Source organism: Arctopsyche grandis, chromosome 12 (assembly GCF_051622035.1).
Source record: "Arctopsyche grandis isolate Sample6627 chromosome 12, ASM5162203v2, whole genome shotgun sequence".
In the NCBI taxonomy this organism is placed as follows: domain Eukaryota; kingdom Metazoa; phylum Arthropoda; class Insecta; order Trichoptera; family Hydropsychidae; genus Arctopsyche; species Arctopsyche grandis.
The window spans coordinates 13845276-13864174 of record NC_135366.1 but is presented as its reverse complement, the minus strand read 5'-3'; the positions used below and the strand labels follow the sequence as shown (position 1 = coordinate 13864174).

General features: G+C 34.5%; 3 protein-coding genes across 4 annotated transcripts in view; 2 read left to right on the top strand and 1 right to left on the bottom strand.

Moving 5' to 3' along the window:
• The window catches only part of Rbbp5 (retinoblastoma binding protein 5), a 199610-nt gene that overhangs the window by 48919 nt on the left and 131792 nt on the right, over positions 1-18899 (top strand). The window lies entirely within an intron of this gene.
• Positions 290-13285, top strand: LOC143920320 (uncharacterized). The gene is made up of 10 exons (XM_077443152.1): positions 290-1234; positions 1890-2060; positions 2154-2398; positions 2521-3995; positions 5018-5279; positions 5355-5752; positions 5831-10253; positions 10489-10652; positions 10737-11108; positions 11214-13285. Exons 1-10 carry the CDS (start codon positions 629-631, stop codon positions 11525-11527), a joined length of 8430 nt encoding a protein of 2809 aa, XP_077299278.1. The 5' UTR covers positions 290-628; the 3' UTR covers positions 11528-13285.
• Positions 12999-18081, bottom strand: Adk2 (Adenosine kinase 2). 2 transcript variants are annotated; one of them, XM_077443172.1, is made up of 5 exons: positions 17836-18081; positions 16315-16608; positions 15375-15564; positions 15119-15289; positions 12999-14774 (listed from the first exon to the last, which is right to left on the bottom strand). In XM_077443172.1, exons 1-5 carry the CDS (start codon positions 17847-17849, stop codon positions 14361-14363), a joined length of 1083 nt encoding a protein of 360 aa, XP_077299298.1. In that variant the 5' UTR covers positions 17850-18081; the 3' UTR covers positions 12999-14360. The 2 variants fall into 2 exon arrangements, with proteins under 2 accessions (XP_077299298.1, XP_077299299.1); XM_077443173.1 differs by lacking the exon at positions 15119-15289 and having other exon boundaries at positions 17836-18046.

The window sequence follows — 18899 nt, the reverse complement described above, 5'->3', positions numbered from 1 at the left end:
CGATTTTAGGGAGTGACCAATTTTCTTGTGACCAGTTTTAGTGTGACGGGTGACCAATCACGTGTGACCAATCTAGAGCGACCGGTTCACATTTGACTAGTAATCACCGAACCTAATATTTGACCGCGTTGCATCGCTACAGCGCACGTCACCTAGTACGGTTAGACCTTAAAAACCAATTATTACGCTGCAACGACTTACAAATCACATCGAGCCGTTATCGATATAATGAGTACTTGGTAAAGTAAAAAAACAACAAAGAGCGGTTGCAGAGCGTGTCTATTGTGGTATTCGCAGGTCGTGTGGTGCGCGTGAATAATGTATGCGGAATCCGGACGGGCCTGGGTTTCGAGCGTCGGTCGCCTCGCGTCGCGCGTCTCGCGTGGCGTCGCAACTCGACATGGGGCGGCTCTTTACGTAAGCCTCGTCGCTTCGCAGCTCGCGGTTCGTCAGCTCGCTCGCTCGTCGGCAGCCCCGGCCAAGATGGCGCGCAAGCTCCGCATTCGGTGAATCCGAGGCGGCCATCTTGCTATTCGCGGCTGCCACTGCCGTTGTCGCTGTCGCTGTCGCTGTCGTCGCGTCGCCGTTCTATTGATACAAAGCAAAGCAAAGCAAAGTGTGAGCGTCCATGGCGCCGGCCGGCTCCCCGGCTGCGGCCGAGGGCGGGGGCGGCGCGGGGGGCGCAGGCGGCGCAGACCCCACCCGCGAGTCGTGGCGCGCCTGGATCCTGGACGCGATCCGCAAGATCCGGTCGCAGAAGCAGCGGCCGAGCGTGGAGCGCATCTGCCACGCCATCCGACAGCACCACAACTACCACGAGGACGTGGTGTCGGAGCGGCTGGAGGGGGCGGTGCGCGACGGCTCCGTGCTCAAGGTGTACAACAAGGGGCAGAGCTCGTACAAGGACCCGGGCGGGCTGGTGAGCAAGTCGCTGCGCGTGACGCGCTCGGCCGACCTGTGCAAGGTGGTGTCGCGGGCCGTGCGCGAGTTGTGCGAGCGCGAGGGCTCGTCGCTGGGCAGCGTGGAGCGCTACCTCTCGCAGACGTTCCGCGTGGAGGTGGAGGAGGGCGCGGAGCTGCGGCGGGCGGTGCGCGCGGCCGCCAAACGCGCCGTCGCCCGCGGCTTCATCGTTCCCACTCCCGCCGGCAACACCTTCAAGTCCACCGACCGTCCGCTCACTCATCACCACCTCAAGATCAAGCGCCGTCGCACCCTCTCCGAGACCGACATCAAGGTACTTCTACCTTCTAAATGCACTATATCGAAAATAAACTCTTTCGACATTTTTCATTTGTTTTTTCTCCAAATATTCCATTTTTCTTGATTCCTATTCCTATCGACGACTTTTGTTTTGAATTCTACATACATTTCAAATTTTTCACTTCATCGTCTGAAACAAAAGCGATTTTTTTTTAAATAAACGAATGGACGAAAAGTGTATATGTACCATTTCAACCGATGGGATGTTTGTATTTTTCACGTTACCGCAGATGGTCATGAAATACATTGCAACTGTCAGTGATCGGCCACTGCATAAAATATTGAATTTATTCATGCTACATCGGCGAAAGTTTATAGTATTTTTATGTAAGACGAAAAGAATTACAATTTAAATGGAAAATATGTAGCCGAGTCTCGAATGAAAGTACTAAACGAACATACTATCATACTTATGTTTGTTTGTTGACAGTCAATTTTGATATTATTATTTAATAAAATCGGCCACCAAAACCCTATTTTTTAAAAGTAATGTACGTTATATGTATATATTCGATATAATATTTGTTGCCTTGCACGTACGTACGTATGATGCATACATGATAATTCAACTGCAATAATGATGAATTTGAATATTATATCAGCTATAATTTTATTATTTTATCAATAAGGTTCCTTCGACTGTGAGATCGATGCCTATATGTTCGGAATGTCTCGGTACGGATGCGAGAAATGCTGCAGGAAATGCGGAAGAACTCAATTGTTGTACGCATTGTAAGACTAATGTTCATCTTTCATGTTTGAATTTGAAAGATTATGAAGCAAATTCATCTGTATACAAGGTATATTTTAAATATTAAACTTTTTTTTTTTTTATATATATATACTCGTATTATATAATTGGTTCTTATTATATGTTTACTATTTTTTTTTAGGCTGGGGAGTGGGCATGTTCCGAGTGTAAAACTTGTGAATCGTGTCCCGGAGTTAATGATACGCGTTGGGTTTTTCGATGTACATCCTGTGTTCGTCATTTTCATGTTGGTTGTGCAGATCCACCACTCGAACAACGTACAGTTAGAAGACCCTGGCGATGCCGATATTGTCTTGAACATCATCAGTCAACTCCCCATAAGCCTAGCAAAGTCAAGGAAAAGAGCATAGAATTGAAAAAGAGACGGTATACTTTATTTATCTTTTGTTACAATATTCACATAATTATAATACGTACATACAATTTGATGCGGTTTTTTTTTATTATTTATATGTTAATTCAAAATTTTGTATTTGATGTTTTTCTAGATTATCAACATCTATGGTCAAAGGAAGAAAAAATAAGTTGTCTACCAATAGTTCGCCCGAGACTGACGACGATATTTCAGAGGGTAATAATATAAACATGTCAACATCGGCCATCAAGTCAGACCAACGCATGTCTAAAGAAAAGCAGAAATTTTTTAGGCTTTCAGCTTTTAATCACGTCAAAAAGAGATTTAGTAATAAAGAGATAAATCCAACAAATTGGAATAGTTCTAATAGTAATAGTAATAAGACAGGTAAAAAAAGTAAATATATCGTCGGTTCCGAGTCTGAATCATCTGAAGATAATGAACTGAGTGTTATTTTTAAACGGTCATCGAGAACATTGTGCAATAAGTCAGTTGAAAGTGCTTCATCACCGGAACCTAAAGTCCCGGAAAATAGTTGCAATTATAATGTCGATTTATCGACTAAAATCAACAGTAAAAGTTGTCCAGCGTCAAATGTGGAAAATAAAAGTTCTAGTACTGTAAATAGTGACAGCTCATCGGAAGAAAGTTCTCGAGTTCCCAGTCCAAATTCTCGACAGTCCAGTGAAAATTCTGATGACAGCGTTTCTTGCTGTGATGTTAATGTGTGTGATAAACAAGTACAGATCAAGACACGTGCACCCTTGCCGCCAGTTTCACATTACAATCTTACTTTCGATCGTTTAGGGGCCTCCATAACGATGGGCTTTGATAACAAATGGGGATTCGCCGCTGAAGCTGAAAAGGAGTGTTCACTTCTACCACAAAGAATAGAGACCCCTGCAGAGATGACACGTACTTTTGGGAGCTTCCATCAATCTAGAACTAAAGATCGTCTTCTTAATACACTCTTTGATGGACTATCAGAATTCTATGCAGTTAGGCATGGGTGTCGAAATAGATCGTCAAACAAAAAAAGCGAAAAAACTGCTACCACAAGTCAGCGGGAAGTTTTAAAAGAAACCAGAAGCACATATAAAACATTCAATAGTACGCTGACAAAAAATAAACACAATATTGAAAAAAATACTAAAAATGCTAATGCTGATGAACTGAAATATAAATTGGTACCCACAAAAGATGAATTTCCTCCTCGCCTTGCTATAAGATCACCTGATACTTTAAATTCCACCGGAAGTGATCATGTTTCTCAAATATCAAGTTCGTTGAAAGATGTCGACTTCCCAAACTATGTTCTAGAAAATATAATTCCAATGTCTCCTTCAAATGTTGTCAAAACAGCTGTTTTTGCCAAACGACATGAATTTTCTTGCCAAAACTTGTTAAATCCTTATAAATTTTTAAATACGGGCCTGAAAGTTGTAAATAATACGAACATTTTTAATTCACAAACCATAGATAATTCACAAAATGAATGTGAAAATTTTCTGAGCACATATCAGTTAAGAAAACAGCAGTTAATTGCTGAAGCAACAGCCATCAAAGAGCCCGCATTATCAATTGTCCGGTCAACCACCAATCAGACGGGTAAGAACAGTTAATCCACCACTCAATTTCACTCCCCATTTTTTCCTGCCACCCAATGGGCTTGGTTTTTTTTTAATTTTACATGTTCGTGCTTTGTATTATTTTTAATAATAATTAATTCCACCAACCCTAAATCAAAGATTGGAAATCATTCCAAATTATATATTCCATTCCGAGTATTTTGAGGGCATCTTTTTAATTTATTTTTAATGCGTGAAGTTTTGTATTGCATCACCTCTTTTTTTAGTATGGATTTATGTTCTATTAGTATTTTCCACTGTAAAATTGATTGTCCTTTTTACCCATATTTCAAGTCTATTTTGTTTAAGTGTTTTGATGGCTAACAATAATATACAACTTTGAAAGCATTATAACTTCAAATATGTGTAAGTGCTAGATGTTCCTGTTCCTATTCCTTAGCATGAAAAGGTAATGTGTGGTGGATTGGTCCGGTTTTCTTACTATTGTGCAGTTTAAAAAAAAAAAGGAAACTACTATGATAACTGTTCTTACTCTGTCTTGATTATCAATTTATAAAAAAAGTTATATTTAACGTGTTGATTTAAATGTTAATGAATTATTAATGTCTGGTCTGACTGCATAATGGCCATTAATATGTATATATTTGTGTAAATATCAATAGTGATCAAATTGTTTAATTATTTATGTGATATAAATCTTCATATTTATTGTGATGGTAACTGGACTAGAGCAGTATCCACACACTCACCTTTTCTTGCTTTTAATTTAATTCAAGTACTTATTCCTTTAGTTTAAGACAACGCAACAATTTATTTTACAAGGTCGATTGTTTAATGGAATCGAAATTTCAATTATCTTCTCTTTAAGTTTTTTAATTTTGCGAAAATAGATATTAATATATGTTATTTGAAGCTTGATTTGCACGAGACTAATTGTTTTTTATTTGAAATAAATTCACTAAAAACTTATATGTAATATATAATAATATTGTTTTGTAAAATTGCTCAACTAGAGTTTTACTTAAAAAATATTTTTTTCAGAACGTACTATCTTGCCTCCTGGAGTGACTGAAAAAGATGTTGAATTGTTCAAAGAAGCTCGCGATAAAGCTACACCAGCAACTCCTGTTAAAAATAACACTGAAAATTCACCAAATTCTCGTGCTATTACACCAATTTTGGGAACAGTCACTACTCCATCTACTGTAGCACCGCCACAACCTCGATGTCCTGCTGCAATTCAATTTGGTCAATGGGAAATTGATACTTGGTACTCGAGTCCTTTCCCTCAAGAATATGCTAGGTACTTTTTTTTTCTTAGGAATGTTTACATTTTTTAGTTAAAGTGTGGGCTAACTATATTCTATTTTGATTTTAGGTTGCCGAAGTTATTTCTTTGTGAATTTTGTTTAAAATATGCTAAAAGTCGTGCTGTTTTATCTCGCCATTTAGACAAGTGTGCATGGCGTCATCCTCCAGCTACTGAAATATATCGCTGCGGAGACATATCAGTTTTTGAAGTTGATGGAAATGCAAATAAAATATATTGTCAAAATCTTTGTCTTTTGGCAAAATTATTTCTAGATCACAAAACGTTGTATTATGACGTAGAACCTTTTCTTTTTTATGTGCTTACTCAAAATGATAATCAAGGATGTCATCTAGTTGGTTATTTTTCTAAAGAAAAGCACTGTCAGCAAAAATATAACGTTTCTTGTATAATGACTATGCCTCAATATCAACGACAAGGATATGGAAGATTCCTTATACATTTCAGTAAGATTTATTGTAACTTATATTTGTGATACGTCATTTAGCTTTATAATGTTTCTAAATGTTTGGTTTATTTTTCAGGTTACTTATTATCTAAAGAAGAAGGTCAACCGGGAACACCAGAAAAACCTCTATCTGATTTGGGACGTGTGTCTTATCATGCTTATTGGAGATCTGTGATATTGGAATATCTCTATACACATCGTGAAAAACCTATTAGTATAGAAGAAATTGGAAAGGAAACCGGAATGTACAGTCATGATATTGCTACAACGTTTCAGTTACTTGGCTTCATGCGATATATACCTAATAAAGAAGGCTACCGAGTAGGCCTTTGTGTAAATTGGCCCAAAGTTGATGCGCACATGAAGAAAGTCATAAATTCACCTAGATTAGTCATAGATCCAGAGTGTTTGCGATGGACACCATTGCTTACTACAAATATCAATTCTTTCTCACCAGAATTACCATCTGATGTTGAAACATCTACAGAGAGCTTAGATCAACATATAAAATATGATTCTGTATCTGACGAAGAGTTGAAAATACCTGATAAAAAGGTCGTTAAAAATATTGTTAATATTTTCAAAAAGATAGATCCCGTTCGAGAAAGTGAAAAACTTAATGGTGGAATCTTAGAGGTTACCTCATCTGGACGAAAACGAACAAGACCTAGCAAGTACAATGAATCTACGTACACCATCCCCACATTGACCTCTGATACTCCAACGAGACGTAAAAGAAAATCAATTGATACTGCAGTCCCAAAGAAAGATAAGCTTATTGATGTCAATAAAATCAAAGAAGTGGATTCGCCAGTTAATACTTCTGAAGTAGACATTAAAGAAGATAAGAGTAGAAGTGTTACCCGTCGCAGCAGTCAAAGAAACAATTCTCATAAAAAACCACTGACAAAAACATTAGTAAAGAAGTCAAAGGCTGTTTTATCATTGAAACAAAAGAAAATTAAGGCTATCAAAAATATTGTTGCCCTCAAGTCCCAACGAAGTTTTGATTCTGAAAATCAAGATAAGAAACCTAAAGATTTGTCTGTTTGCAAAAATACCGAAAACTCCACTTTTAAAAGAAAACGTGGATGGGTTAGAGGCAGACCAAGGAAGAAGCTGGATATGGTGAAAGACTTACGAAAACAAGCTACAATATCTGAAATGTTCAAAGGAAGAAAATCCAAGCAATCCAATAGAACCGCTTATCAGAATAAGGTTAAATCAAATCATAGCTTTAATTCTAATGATAAATATTCTGAAAACGAATCCGATGATTTATCCCAACATGTCGAGTCTGCATCAAGCACATCTCAGCATCAACCGTTTGTTTCTAAAGATGATATTGTAGGCAAAACTTCCTTATCTCCGAAGGAATCTAAAAATAAAGTTGCCGAAAGAAGAAAGTCTGGTAACGAAACTACCGAGGATTCATCTGCAGAAGCTGATGATGAAATGGAGATAGATGAAGATGAACAAAAATCTTATAGAGAACTCGAAGAAAATACCAATGTCACTGCCAATAAAGAAAATTATTCAAAAGTGGACGTTGGCTCAGATTTACCACTTAATACTGAAAACGTCAACAAACCAGACATTTTAAATAATGAAATCTCATTGAGTGTTGACTCCGTAAATATTTGCAGTAATAATAATGATAATAGCTCATTTTCTGAAAATAGTTCCCAGAAAAATAAAGACGTGAAAGCTTCTAAAGAAATATCTAAAATCGTCAATAACAAAAGTGGGGAGATACAAAAAACCGTTTCAGATGACAAAGATGCTATTATTATATCTGAATCTGAAGATTGTAGTAATAGTCAATCTGAATTTGATCCCCAAAAGGTGGACTCGATAACTGAAAAGTCAAATCAGTGTCTATCAATCGATGATAATCGATTGCCCAAAATAAATGAAGAACAATCAAACACTGTTGATAGTGTAGCAAAAATTTTGACTTCGAATGATGAAATAATTACAGCAAACACGCAGGAAAATCACAAAACATCAGATACTGTCTGTGATATGCCAATGATTGATAAAAATGATTCTCAATTATCTATGGATACCAATGATCCAAGTTTCAATACTAGTAAAATAAAATCCACACCAGTTGAAAATGAAACTGATAGATTTAGTAAAGATGAAACCAGTTTTGGGATCAATAAAGAATCACCTAATACGTTTTTTCAATCTGAGATTAAATGTTTAAAACCCAATTACGAAATTCCAAATGACCAAAGCTTACATGACAACTCTCCCAACATTAAATACTCGCATAATGAAATTTTGAAAGTGATGCCTGATACAGAAAAAAATGCATGCTCTAAAGACAGTTATTGTGAAAATTCATATTTGAAATTAAGTCCTGAAAAAATTATTGATGTCAAAAACGACTCTAACACGAAACCGTATGAGAATAATGAAAGCATTGAGAATAAAAAATCTGAAGATATAATTTCTAATGACTATTCGGAAACTGTTAAATCTCCCAATTGTTCAAATTTACAGACCTTGACAGAAAAATCTGCTGATTTATCCAAAGGTGATTTATCATCCGACAATTTATGTAGACCTTACACAAAAAATCAATCTCCATCCGAAGTTTCAAATTTGGCGTCGGGCTCAAGTTTAATCAATAATTCCGGTGAACTTACTAGTAAGACAAATAATCACACTGGTGTTTTAAAAAGTAGTGGAACATATTCTACTAATTCGCAATCTTTGGATAGCAATATTAACAAACAAGTCAGTGCTATTTCTCCATCTATTGCATCATCAGATCCTAATTCTGAAAATAGTCAGAACCCAAATACAAATCAACAAGTCTGTGCTGACTACATTCAAAAGATGGTCGCAACATCTGTGAATTCCATATGTGCAGCTAACGAATCTTTACTAAATTCTCAAACATCTACTATTACACCTAATAATTCTACTCATACAACACAAGAAAATATGCATTTTGCAATGAATCCAACAAGTGCCACCATATTGACCGAAGAAATGAAGTCAGATAATACAAACGTAAACATAAAGCCTGCTAGAGAAAAAAGTAAACTTCGCGACGTGAGAGTCAATTCTGCTCATAATAAGTTGGACAAGGGAGACAAGAAGCTTTCTAAACCAGATATGAATTATCAACCTGTTCTCTCTCAACCCAAGACATTCATTTCTGAACAAGATTCGGTTAAAAAGCCACACGAACCTGCTTCTGTTAATGTTGTAAATGTAAGTAATCCAATTTCGGTTGGATGTAAAGGAGATGCAAAAGTTCAAAATGAAACTGCTAAAAAACAAGATTTTTATAAAAAAGATAAATCTGTAACAAAGTCTGATAAAAATTCTGTACCCAAACATGATAGAGGATGTCTGAAACCCGATCAACCAGAATTAAACATTAATAAAGTCCTACCAAAATTCAAATATGATAATGTCGCTAAAGCTGAATTTACTCTGAAACAAATACCCAATTACCATAGTGCACACGCTCCGCAATACCAATGGTGGGAAGCACCACGATTGCATGGAACTTGGGAACAAAATAGATTTTTGGAAATTGCAAATCCAGAGAAAAATCCATATCTTGACAAGTATCCATCCTTCAATATGCAACATCAATATCACATATCAAAATCGCCCCAAAAAATGCACGATATAGCATATACTACTTTGTCTGCTTCAACCCATTATCAAGCAACATCAGGCTTGGCACATTTCAAGGAATCCGAGCCTTCTCAACCGAAAACAGAATATAATCAAAAGGCAGAGTCGTGCAAAGTGGCCTCCAGACAATCGAAAAATAGTGGTTGCCAAACTCAATGCGACAATAAAACAAAAGCGGCAGTGATAAACGCATACTCGAAAGACTCGCACATAAAGCATTTAATAGATCAACAACACAATTCCAATCGAAATAAGTCTGCGAATGACGTGGGAGCAGCTTGTAATAACATCAGTCAAAATTATGAGAGGCAACAAAATAGTCAAATGCTCCCTTCCGCTATTGTGAATTCTCAGTGTAAGAACAACACCGACCATTTTAATCATGCATCCGTCGCCAGTCATCAAACAAATGCGAGTCAGTGTGGGATGCAAGAAAAGTCGAGAAACGACCCTTGCGAAAAAAAGAATTCCCATCAGACGTGTAAAAAGGAAGACATATCGAAAGATAATAACACCCAGCAACAAATCACATCGCAAAAGGAAGAAATCTGTCAATCCGTCAGTCCCGCGTTGCCATCCATGGGTGTTTATACTCCGGATTCGACTAGTAATTCCGTGCACAGTGTACAGTACAATTCTTGCGAGTTGGACGTCAGTCAATTGGGTCTTGAATCTCCGTCGAGCATTGCTTCTGATCTAGCGTCGCCCTGTTCTATGTTGCATATGCATCCTAGCCCACAACACGTTCCTCATCCTATGCATTCCTCCCTTCACATTCCTTCAATCATGACAGGCAACCAACCGAAACAGAAGAATGTGCACAACAGAAATAGGTAATTTACGCATTGAATTTATTTATCCGCTTTTATGTACATATATCTATTTACGTATTATCAAATTTTGATTTGATTTAATTACTAAATAAATGGTCATGTTAGTCATACTAATGTATAACTGATCCACAAAAAATAATATAAACTTCAAACATATGCTTTTTTAGCGCAGTAATTTTAAATATTGGTTGTTGTTATTTGGATTAATGTAATGTGTATGTACTTTTTGTTGCAGAGCTAATTCTAATAATAATGGTCAAGGTGGAAATCAAGTGAACAATACGAATAGTAACAATGTTGTTGAAAATCAACAGAAAAACTCTGACAATGGGAATAGAGGTACTGGTACACCTCCAGCACGCCACAGAACTACACCTCCAATGACTCACCAACATCATGGTATATATTCATTTTGCAGTTAATTGCTGCATACACTATATCGTATTTCCAACCTTTGTTATTTATATTTCGTTATTATATTAGTAGGCTTAGTGGCACAACAGGCGGTACACGGTGGGGGTGGAATGAATTATCAAACCGGTCCGATGGGTTATCAGCAACCACTCGCTTTTCAACAAGGCAGTCCTGCTCAAGGTTATCCATCGGCTCAACGTCAGGCGTGTGCAGGCTCTGGACCCTTTTATGCCCAACAACCCGGATCTTGTTCTTTGGCTAGATTGCAACAAATGGCTGAGAGCGGGAGTGCTGGTGGAGCTTCAACTCCGCCGCATCAGGGACCTACTCCACCCGCTCCTCCCGGCACACCACATTACCACAAATACTATTCACAATCACCCGGTCAGCTGACGGGATCGGATCCCGCTGCAGCCTCTCGTAATCCAAGAAGCATTCCAGGTAAATTCTCAAGTCTTTTCTGACGTTTCAAAGCTATTTTTTAGTGTCACAATATAAAAATGAATTTCAATTTAATGTTTAATGAAGATTATGATTGTCATCCAGGTAATGTGACGACTATGCAACACCATATGCAGATGGCAGCTTCGCACGCGTCAAGTCGAATGAGTCCTATAAACCATAACATTATTTCGCCATATGGTTCTCTCAACGGTTATCGTATGACGGCAGCTCAGCAGGCGAGTGCGGCTGGATTTAACACTGCCGCTGGATTCAATGCTCCTCAATTGCCTCCGGTTCAAATGATGACTGCTCAATATCAATATCAAGACACACGAGCTGTTTCCCAACAACAAAACACAGTCTGTACTTCATATGGTTATATTAACATGCAACCCCTTAATTCCATGCGTCGGTAGTGCCGCAATGATAACCTGTTAATGTGAATCGTTTATTATTTCGATTGTTGTTTCCTCTTTTACAAGTTATGTTTAATAAAGTATGGTTGCATGTGTTGCAAATCGTGAAGTGTATTTATTTTTTTTTACTTTATGGGACATACGTATGTCATGTGAGCACCTATTTAAAACTCATAACTTCAGTTTATAACCAAAGAACTTGACGAGTTGAGTATGTATGCCACATATTTTGTCAATCCCTACTTTATTTTTGTAGAATGTCTGACTGTCAGGATGTAAATCCTTTAAATGTGTGAAAATCAGGATTTCTGGAAATTGACTGCATTTTATTGTTTAATGGAAAAATTAATATTTTTGTAACTTGCGTAACAATAGCTGGTTAGTAATATTTAAAGTATTCTAACAAAATGTGTTAATTTTTTTTAATGTAATTTCATGATTGGTACATGTTTATTTTTTAATTTAACAGTGAACGTCGAAAGATCAATGTTTTCAAATTGGCTATAAGTAATTTGTGTCATAAATATTATTTATTATGAGAATGCACCTTTTTTAAGATAAGTTCTGTATAAAAAGCACTGATTGTGATTACGGACCCCAATGAAATATGTGTGATTTGATTGTGAGAATTACATATTTAATGTATACTGGATGTAATTGGTCTATTAGGTGTGAGTTGTATGTACAAAGTTGTGCAATGTCAGTTAGTTAATGATTATTGCGGTTTGAAACAAATTAGTATTGGGGTTTGTGTAAATGGGCTTTGTCATGATAATATATTTTTTAATGATTGTAATTTATATGATTTATTCTTGAACACTTGAACGTTTTCATGCAAATTTTCTTTAAGACATTGATTTTTAAATCTCACCTTATGTGCTTCTATTAAATCTTACAAGAATAAATCACCGACAATGTAATAACAAATCATCATTTTGAAAATTCCACTAATTATTTTCATTTTATATTGTACTATTATTTACAAAGCTATCTGACATATTACACGAAGTGTGTTAATAATAATTATTAACACTCGTAATTTTAACCTACTTATTAAGTCAGTCTTGTTACTTGTAGTTGATTTTTTAAGTATTATTAAAATTATATTTGTAAAAATTGTGTACATAATATTGTTTTATTCAGATTAATTTATAAATTTAATTGTTTGATGAATGTTATCCCATTGATCTACTTTTCATACTGCTTATTATACAAATTATTTATTTAAATTATTTGGAAATTTAAGTGTTATCAGAAAGTGTTTTTCTATAACATTTTGGACAAATTTCATATTGTTAAGTTAATTTTTTTGTATTTACGTATATAGTAACGTGTAAGATTGAGATATCTCAATATATTGTATTTGTAGTTTTGTGATTTTTAATTTAAAGTATTTGATTAATATTATGTGCCTCTAATGCTATGTTATAGTAACTCACAAGGAAACATAGTTAACTGTTGTACGTACAACAAAATGTGAATAATACACATTTAACCTATAAGTTATACTTACTAATATCAAAAATGATTATTTAAATAATGTGGTAATTACAGTTTGGTGCTCCGGTTTTTATTATATTATCTTTATGTTAGTCTGGGTGTTTCCCTATTCGTCATGTAATTCTCAAGTGTACAAGATCTGCAGAGTATGGTAATTGAAGTTATTGTTACTTATGAAAATATGTGTAAAATCTATTGTAAATAAGATTAGTTGTAAATGGTGTTATTACACAAAATAAAATTTTGTGAGAACAATTATATCTTTTTGTTTTATATTAACTTACACAAAGACATTACCCTGGTTCCTAACAAGCGACAATGTAAACAAACCAAAAAAGTATTGAGTACTAAAATTATCATGAAGCTGTACAATTTGAGGATATAGATTCAATTTTCTTTTTGGAAAAAAAGACAGTTTTTTATTACAAAAATATACATTTATTTTAAGTTTTATTAAAAATGAAATATCAGGTACACTATCATATCGAAATATTATAAGTACATAATCGTCAGTATTGAATTAGTTAAAAAAAAATAATCTGTTGTGTAAGTAACGTCATAGGAATAGCAAAATTTTTTTTTAAGAATTGTAAGTTAGGGTATAAAGTTGATATCGGTAATGTATAAATATTATGGATACATTGTATCATACAAAATAAAATGATGATAGTTTTATCTTTGATACTACATACACACACGTGCGATACGTTAAAGCTAAAGGAATACAATCAAAGTGCAAGCATATGATTGTATGTTGTTACAGTGTAATCAGTAAATAGTATTATATATGAAAGAATCATTAAATAAAGTTGATGTACCAAAATGATAACTTTTGGGAAGTTGAATTTAGAATTTAATTTTCATACTGCACTGACCTCTCGATTTTTCGTATTTGTTGGCAGATTAATCATATATAAAACTTATAAGGATGTTTGAAAAGTCATCGCCTTAAAAAATCTTGTTTCATATCAACAACACTAAATGGTAATTAAAACTTCCTAAAGCAATTGTTTTTATTTACTCTTAATGATAAATGACAAATTTGGAAATATTGATATGGTGAAAATGTGACAAGTGGATGAAATAATGTTTGAAGTGATCTATGTTTTTGTGAGTTTGTCAAAAATATTATTTGAACCAATTCCAATTCATACACATTAGGAAAAAATTCACACCGATGTTTGGAAAACGTTAAAGAAAACTCAAAAACAAACAAAAAATCACAGAATTTTTTAATAAAAAATTCATACAAAATATCTAAAGTAAGTCGCCCATTAGTAATATAAGTTGCTCTACTATTAAAAGCGATAAAAAAAAACCAGCTGTCCGATTATCAGTGATCCCCTTCCCCACCGTTAGCCTGGTTATTTGGAAGTTTGATGTGGCTCGTAAATTTAGGTTTACCGCTGTAAGTGCATCCAGACGTTTGTATGACTTCTGAAGCTGCATAGATACCACATCTCACACAAACGTCTAGCGGTTGCTGTAAAACTAATTGTGCTAAAAACCCTCCTGTGAAGGCATCTCCTGCTCCATTTGTATCGACAATTCTCTCCTTCGGTAAGACAATTACGGGTATTTCTTGGACCAGCTTATTTTTCGCTATAAGCACTGGATCACATCCTTGAGTAATAATAACAACACGGGGTTTTTCTGGATTCTTCTTTGGAAGTTCAGATATTTTTAATGCAATGTCAGACATATTTTCAACATTCAGAGAAAATTCCTGAGAAAATGCTTTCATCTCCTAAAAAACATTTATAATAGCGTTAATAACATATTCTACACTCAAAATGTAGGTAAATTTGAAATGAGGTGACATCAAAAAATTTGGAGATTAATTTTATTACATACTACAATATTTATTAGTTATATTTTTTTTTTACCAACAGACAAACTATTTAAATAGGAACAAAATAATGAATCGTCTTAATTATAAAAATCTTTCTAGAAATCAAAGAAGTGTACTGGTAAGTTTAATAGTACAAAAAACAATTTGAAGAAAATCTATTCAAATACATTATCATCTCCCAAAAAATTTGACTACATCTCGTATGTGTATTAGTAACCAAACCAAAGAAAAATTAGTACCGTTTCATTTCCAAAAAGTATATCAACATAAGGCATCACTTGCGTCAAAGATTCTTTGCACAATTGGGATACAAACGGTGCACTAAGATTCATTATAAATAAATTGTTATTGTTAAATGCATGTTGAGCTAGTCTCATAACGGATGGAGGACTAACAACTAAAAAGAACCCCTAAAATTGTAAAGAAAATTAAGACAATTCTTATACATATTAATCACAAAATACAACTAGCATAAATAAAGGATGTGATACATACAGACGTATAAAAGAATTGGGCTTTGTTTATTAGTTGTTTACTTTCTGCCTTTAATAAGTGATCCTCTGTGAAACAATTAGCAGCAGCTAAATTAGCACACAAAGAGCGATGAGTTCCGGTGATTAGCACAGCACAAGTGCCCGTTGCTTCTTTATCCTTATACTGGTATTGGACATTCACACCATCTGCGCTACAATAAAGGATGAGTTTTGAGAAAAACTTTCAATTTGTCTAGCAAAATATATATATATATATATATATATATATATATATATATATATATATATATATATATATATATATATATATATATATATATATATAAATATATATAATAGTTTAATGAGACGACTCTGAAATTGAGATATTCATAAAAGACACAATAAAGAATAAACCTACAACACAAAAATACACATTTGCTATTAACTATTTGTATTTTTCAGTAATTAAAATGAACAATAGAATTGTAATTTTAAACAACCGTTACTGATTAGATAGCAGTGTTTAAAGAAACAACTTTTTTTTTGTTGATAAAAAAACATATAAACTTAATTATACAACATTATAGGCCATAAGGTCATCAACAGCACAGTTATAATAAAAATCTCACTATGATTTCTTTTTTTTGTTACTGTTATTTTATTTTGTAAAGATTGACAAGTGCATCAACTTTGCTGCCAAGCATTTTTTAAATAAAAAATTATATATTTAAAAAATGCTTATAATCATAATTACAATGAAATATTAAATTTCAATAAAATGGAGTATTTCCGTTACGTTTTCTAGATTGAATATAAATAAAATCATCATAATATGTATGAGTTGATATGGCCAACATAAAATGCAACTAAATATAATACATAGTAACCATACATGTATGTACTCTATATATTATACATAGAATTATATAATTAGTTTATTACAGAAATTATAAAATTACCTGGCTCTTTCTTTTAAAATATCTGAATATTCATCTCGCCCCACACAACCAAAATATGTAGAAACATATGGTTTTTCTAAAAACCATTGAGCTACTCTCATGGTATTTTGTACACTTCCACCTGCGATGAATTCTACATTGTATTTTTCCTTAAGTTCTTTGTATAGTGGCTTATGACTATCTTCTGCCATTATGGCATCATCAGGCTTCATATTATATTTTGTTAATAATTCTTTATCAACAACGGCAGATATATCAAGTAGTGGATTTCCAATGCCGACTAATAATCCTTCTCTGAAATCAAAAATGCAATTTGCACGATTTATTTATGAAACATTATTATTCTATTGTTTTTATTTTCATTTAAAGACACCAAATGTGATCACTTCCGACAAAATTATTACACCGAAGCAAACGAATCAAAGTTTATACATAGAAAAAAACGAATCAAGTAAATTGCGTCATTGCTGATGGCTATTATGTTCATACAACAGATTTCGCTTAAAGAAGGTTACCCTCGTTTATCTACATTAGATATGAGAAATAATAATATAACTATGAACTCCAGTATAATGTATTAGCATAACAAGTTGTGATTTACATATAAATTAAAGGTCATAGATTACCGGGTATACTTATGTAGACATGTTTTTCAACACTAAATTTTTTGTTACTTTATTTAAAAAAAAAAACATTATATAATATTACAAGCAGAATAACAAATATAATGGAACTTGAAAAATCTTCAGAGTTCCAGTTCTATTTTGAAGTAACTACATAAAATTATAAAAATAGATAATAGTTCATTTTATCGTATCTATTGGTATGTATTTAAAGTAAGTATCAATGATCAGATTTTCAAATAGTGTATTATTTTATCCAGAAACTAAAGAACAATGAAAGATTATCAGCTAATCTGAAACAGGTCAACTAAAAAGCATTTTACTATTATTTAAAATCAGCTGCTCCCAGATGTATAGAAGTGTGGAAATAATAATAATTTAAATCTGTAGTATTGTAAGCAAACTACTTATTAAGTTCAAAAGAACACGGAATCTTTTTTCTAGTATCGTAAAATAGCTAAAACCACCGAGACGAATAAAAATAATATTCGAAAAATGACTTTTTGAACCAATTTGAGAAACGTTAAACGCACTAAAAAGACGATCTTTATCAGTATCAGTATCAGTAAACTACAAATAAAACATATGTGTATATGCTCAAGGTCTACATCGATTTAAACTGTTTTTTTTTCTTCATTGTACTGGCAAATGATCCGACATTTTATTCACGGGTGATGAGGTATAAAAAATACACACATGGCGAATCTAAATTTACACAAGTGTGTTCATTCAAGAAAACACTGGCAGTATTAATAGACGGGACCACGTTTCTTTTAAAATACGCAGCGGAGTCTTTGAAGTATTTAAAGATCGGGAAAACGTGAAAACATAAAGAGTGAATTGCTATCGCGGAATGATTCGAATAAGTAGTAAGTCGAAAAAGAGACGAAGTGCGAACCCGAGCGAATCCATAGCTATCGAGATTACGGACAGAAGCTGTCCACCCAATTAGAAGTGAAAAAGTGTCTGGTGATTGACGACCGACGAGTGATGACTGACGGTGACGAGTGACGACTGACGACTGATGACCAATCACGTTAGCCCTCCCAGACGAAGTGACTGCTACCAATCCCTCCCACTGCCAATTCTGACTGCAATGTGGATTGTACACGCCGTTACTTATGTAACCGTAACACCACACACTGCTCGCCATTCTCATCTTAGTGTTTTATGCTGTGTTTGGTAGTGTTTTTGTCTAAAATTTCATATAATCAATTTTCTTTCAATTAACATACCGTACATCACATAAATTTTTATACTCAAATGCCATTATACAGAGCCGGCTCGTGAATTTTTGCGCCTGTGTGCAAGGCACCTTTGGCGAGAAAGAAAAATATTAAAATCTTGAAAAATATTAAAAATCATAAAATGGATGTCTATCTGTCAAGTATGCGTTCCTATACCATTCAACCGATTGCGATAAAACTTACATGAGTTATTGTGTGTATGCCCGCGATGGTTTCTGTAAATAAAATCGCCCATAAACGGGAACGGGATAACAGGAATTAGTTGCAATGCAACCAGTGGCGGCTCGCCCATATGGGCTGCGGGGCTGCAGCCTCTCAATACAGTACAAATGCATGCTATTTTTGTCGTCCTCATGGGCTGCAGACCTCCCAATATAGTACATATTCAAGCTATTTTTGTTTTCATTCGATCAACGGTTTGGTTAACGAGCTACTACAGCCTGAATAATCTCTGGAGCCCCCCCCCCCCCCCACTATGAAATCTCACGAGCCGCTACTGAATGCAACGCAATAATTTCAAACGTTATCATATCGCCACCTGCGTTATTAGGGTAAAACCACAGGTTGCAATATGGGAACTGGATATGGAAAATATTGTAAGTAATATTATTGATGTCGACGGCCCCATTTAAGTGAGATGACTATCCAGAAGAAAAGCACTATTAAGATAATTTAGCACAAAATTTTGTTGGAGTTTTAACAAATCCTTCATGGT

Coding starts and splice junctions, on each gene's coding strand:
- LOC143920320 (XM_077443152.1), top strand. CDS start 629: ATGGCGCCGGCCGGCTCCCCGGCTGCGGCCGAGGGCGGGGGCGGCGCG. Junction 2,399..2,520: donor ATAGAATTGAAAAAGAGACG/GTATACTTTATT, acceptor ATGTTTTTCTAG/ATTATCAACATCTATGGTCA. Junction 11,109..11,213: donor TAATCCAAGAAGCATTCCAG/GTAAATTCTCAA, acceptor ATTGTCATCCAG/GTAATGTGACGACTATGCAA.
- Adk2 (XM_077443172.1), bottom strand. Junction 15,565..16,314: donor ATTTTAAAAGAAAGAGCCAG/GTAATTTTATAA, acceptor CCTTTATTGTAG/CGCAGATGGTGTGAATGTCC. Junction 15,290..15,374: donor CCCAATTCTTTTATACGTCT/GTATGTATCACA, acceptor TTACAATTTTAG/GGGTTCTTTTTAGTTGTTAG.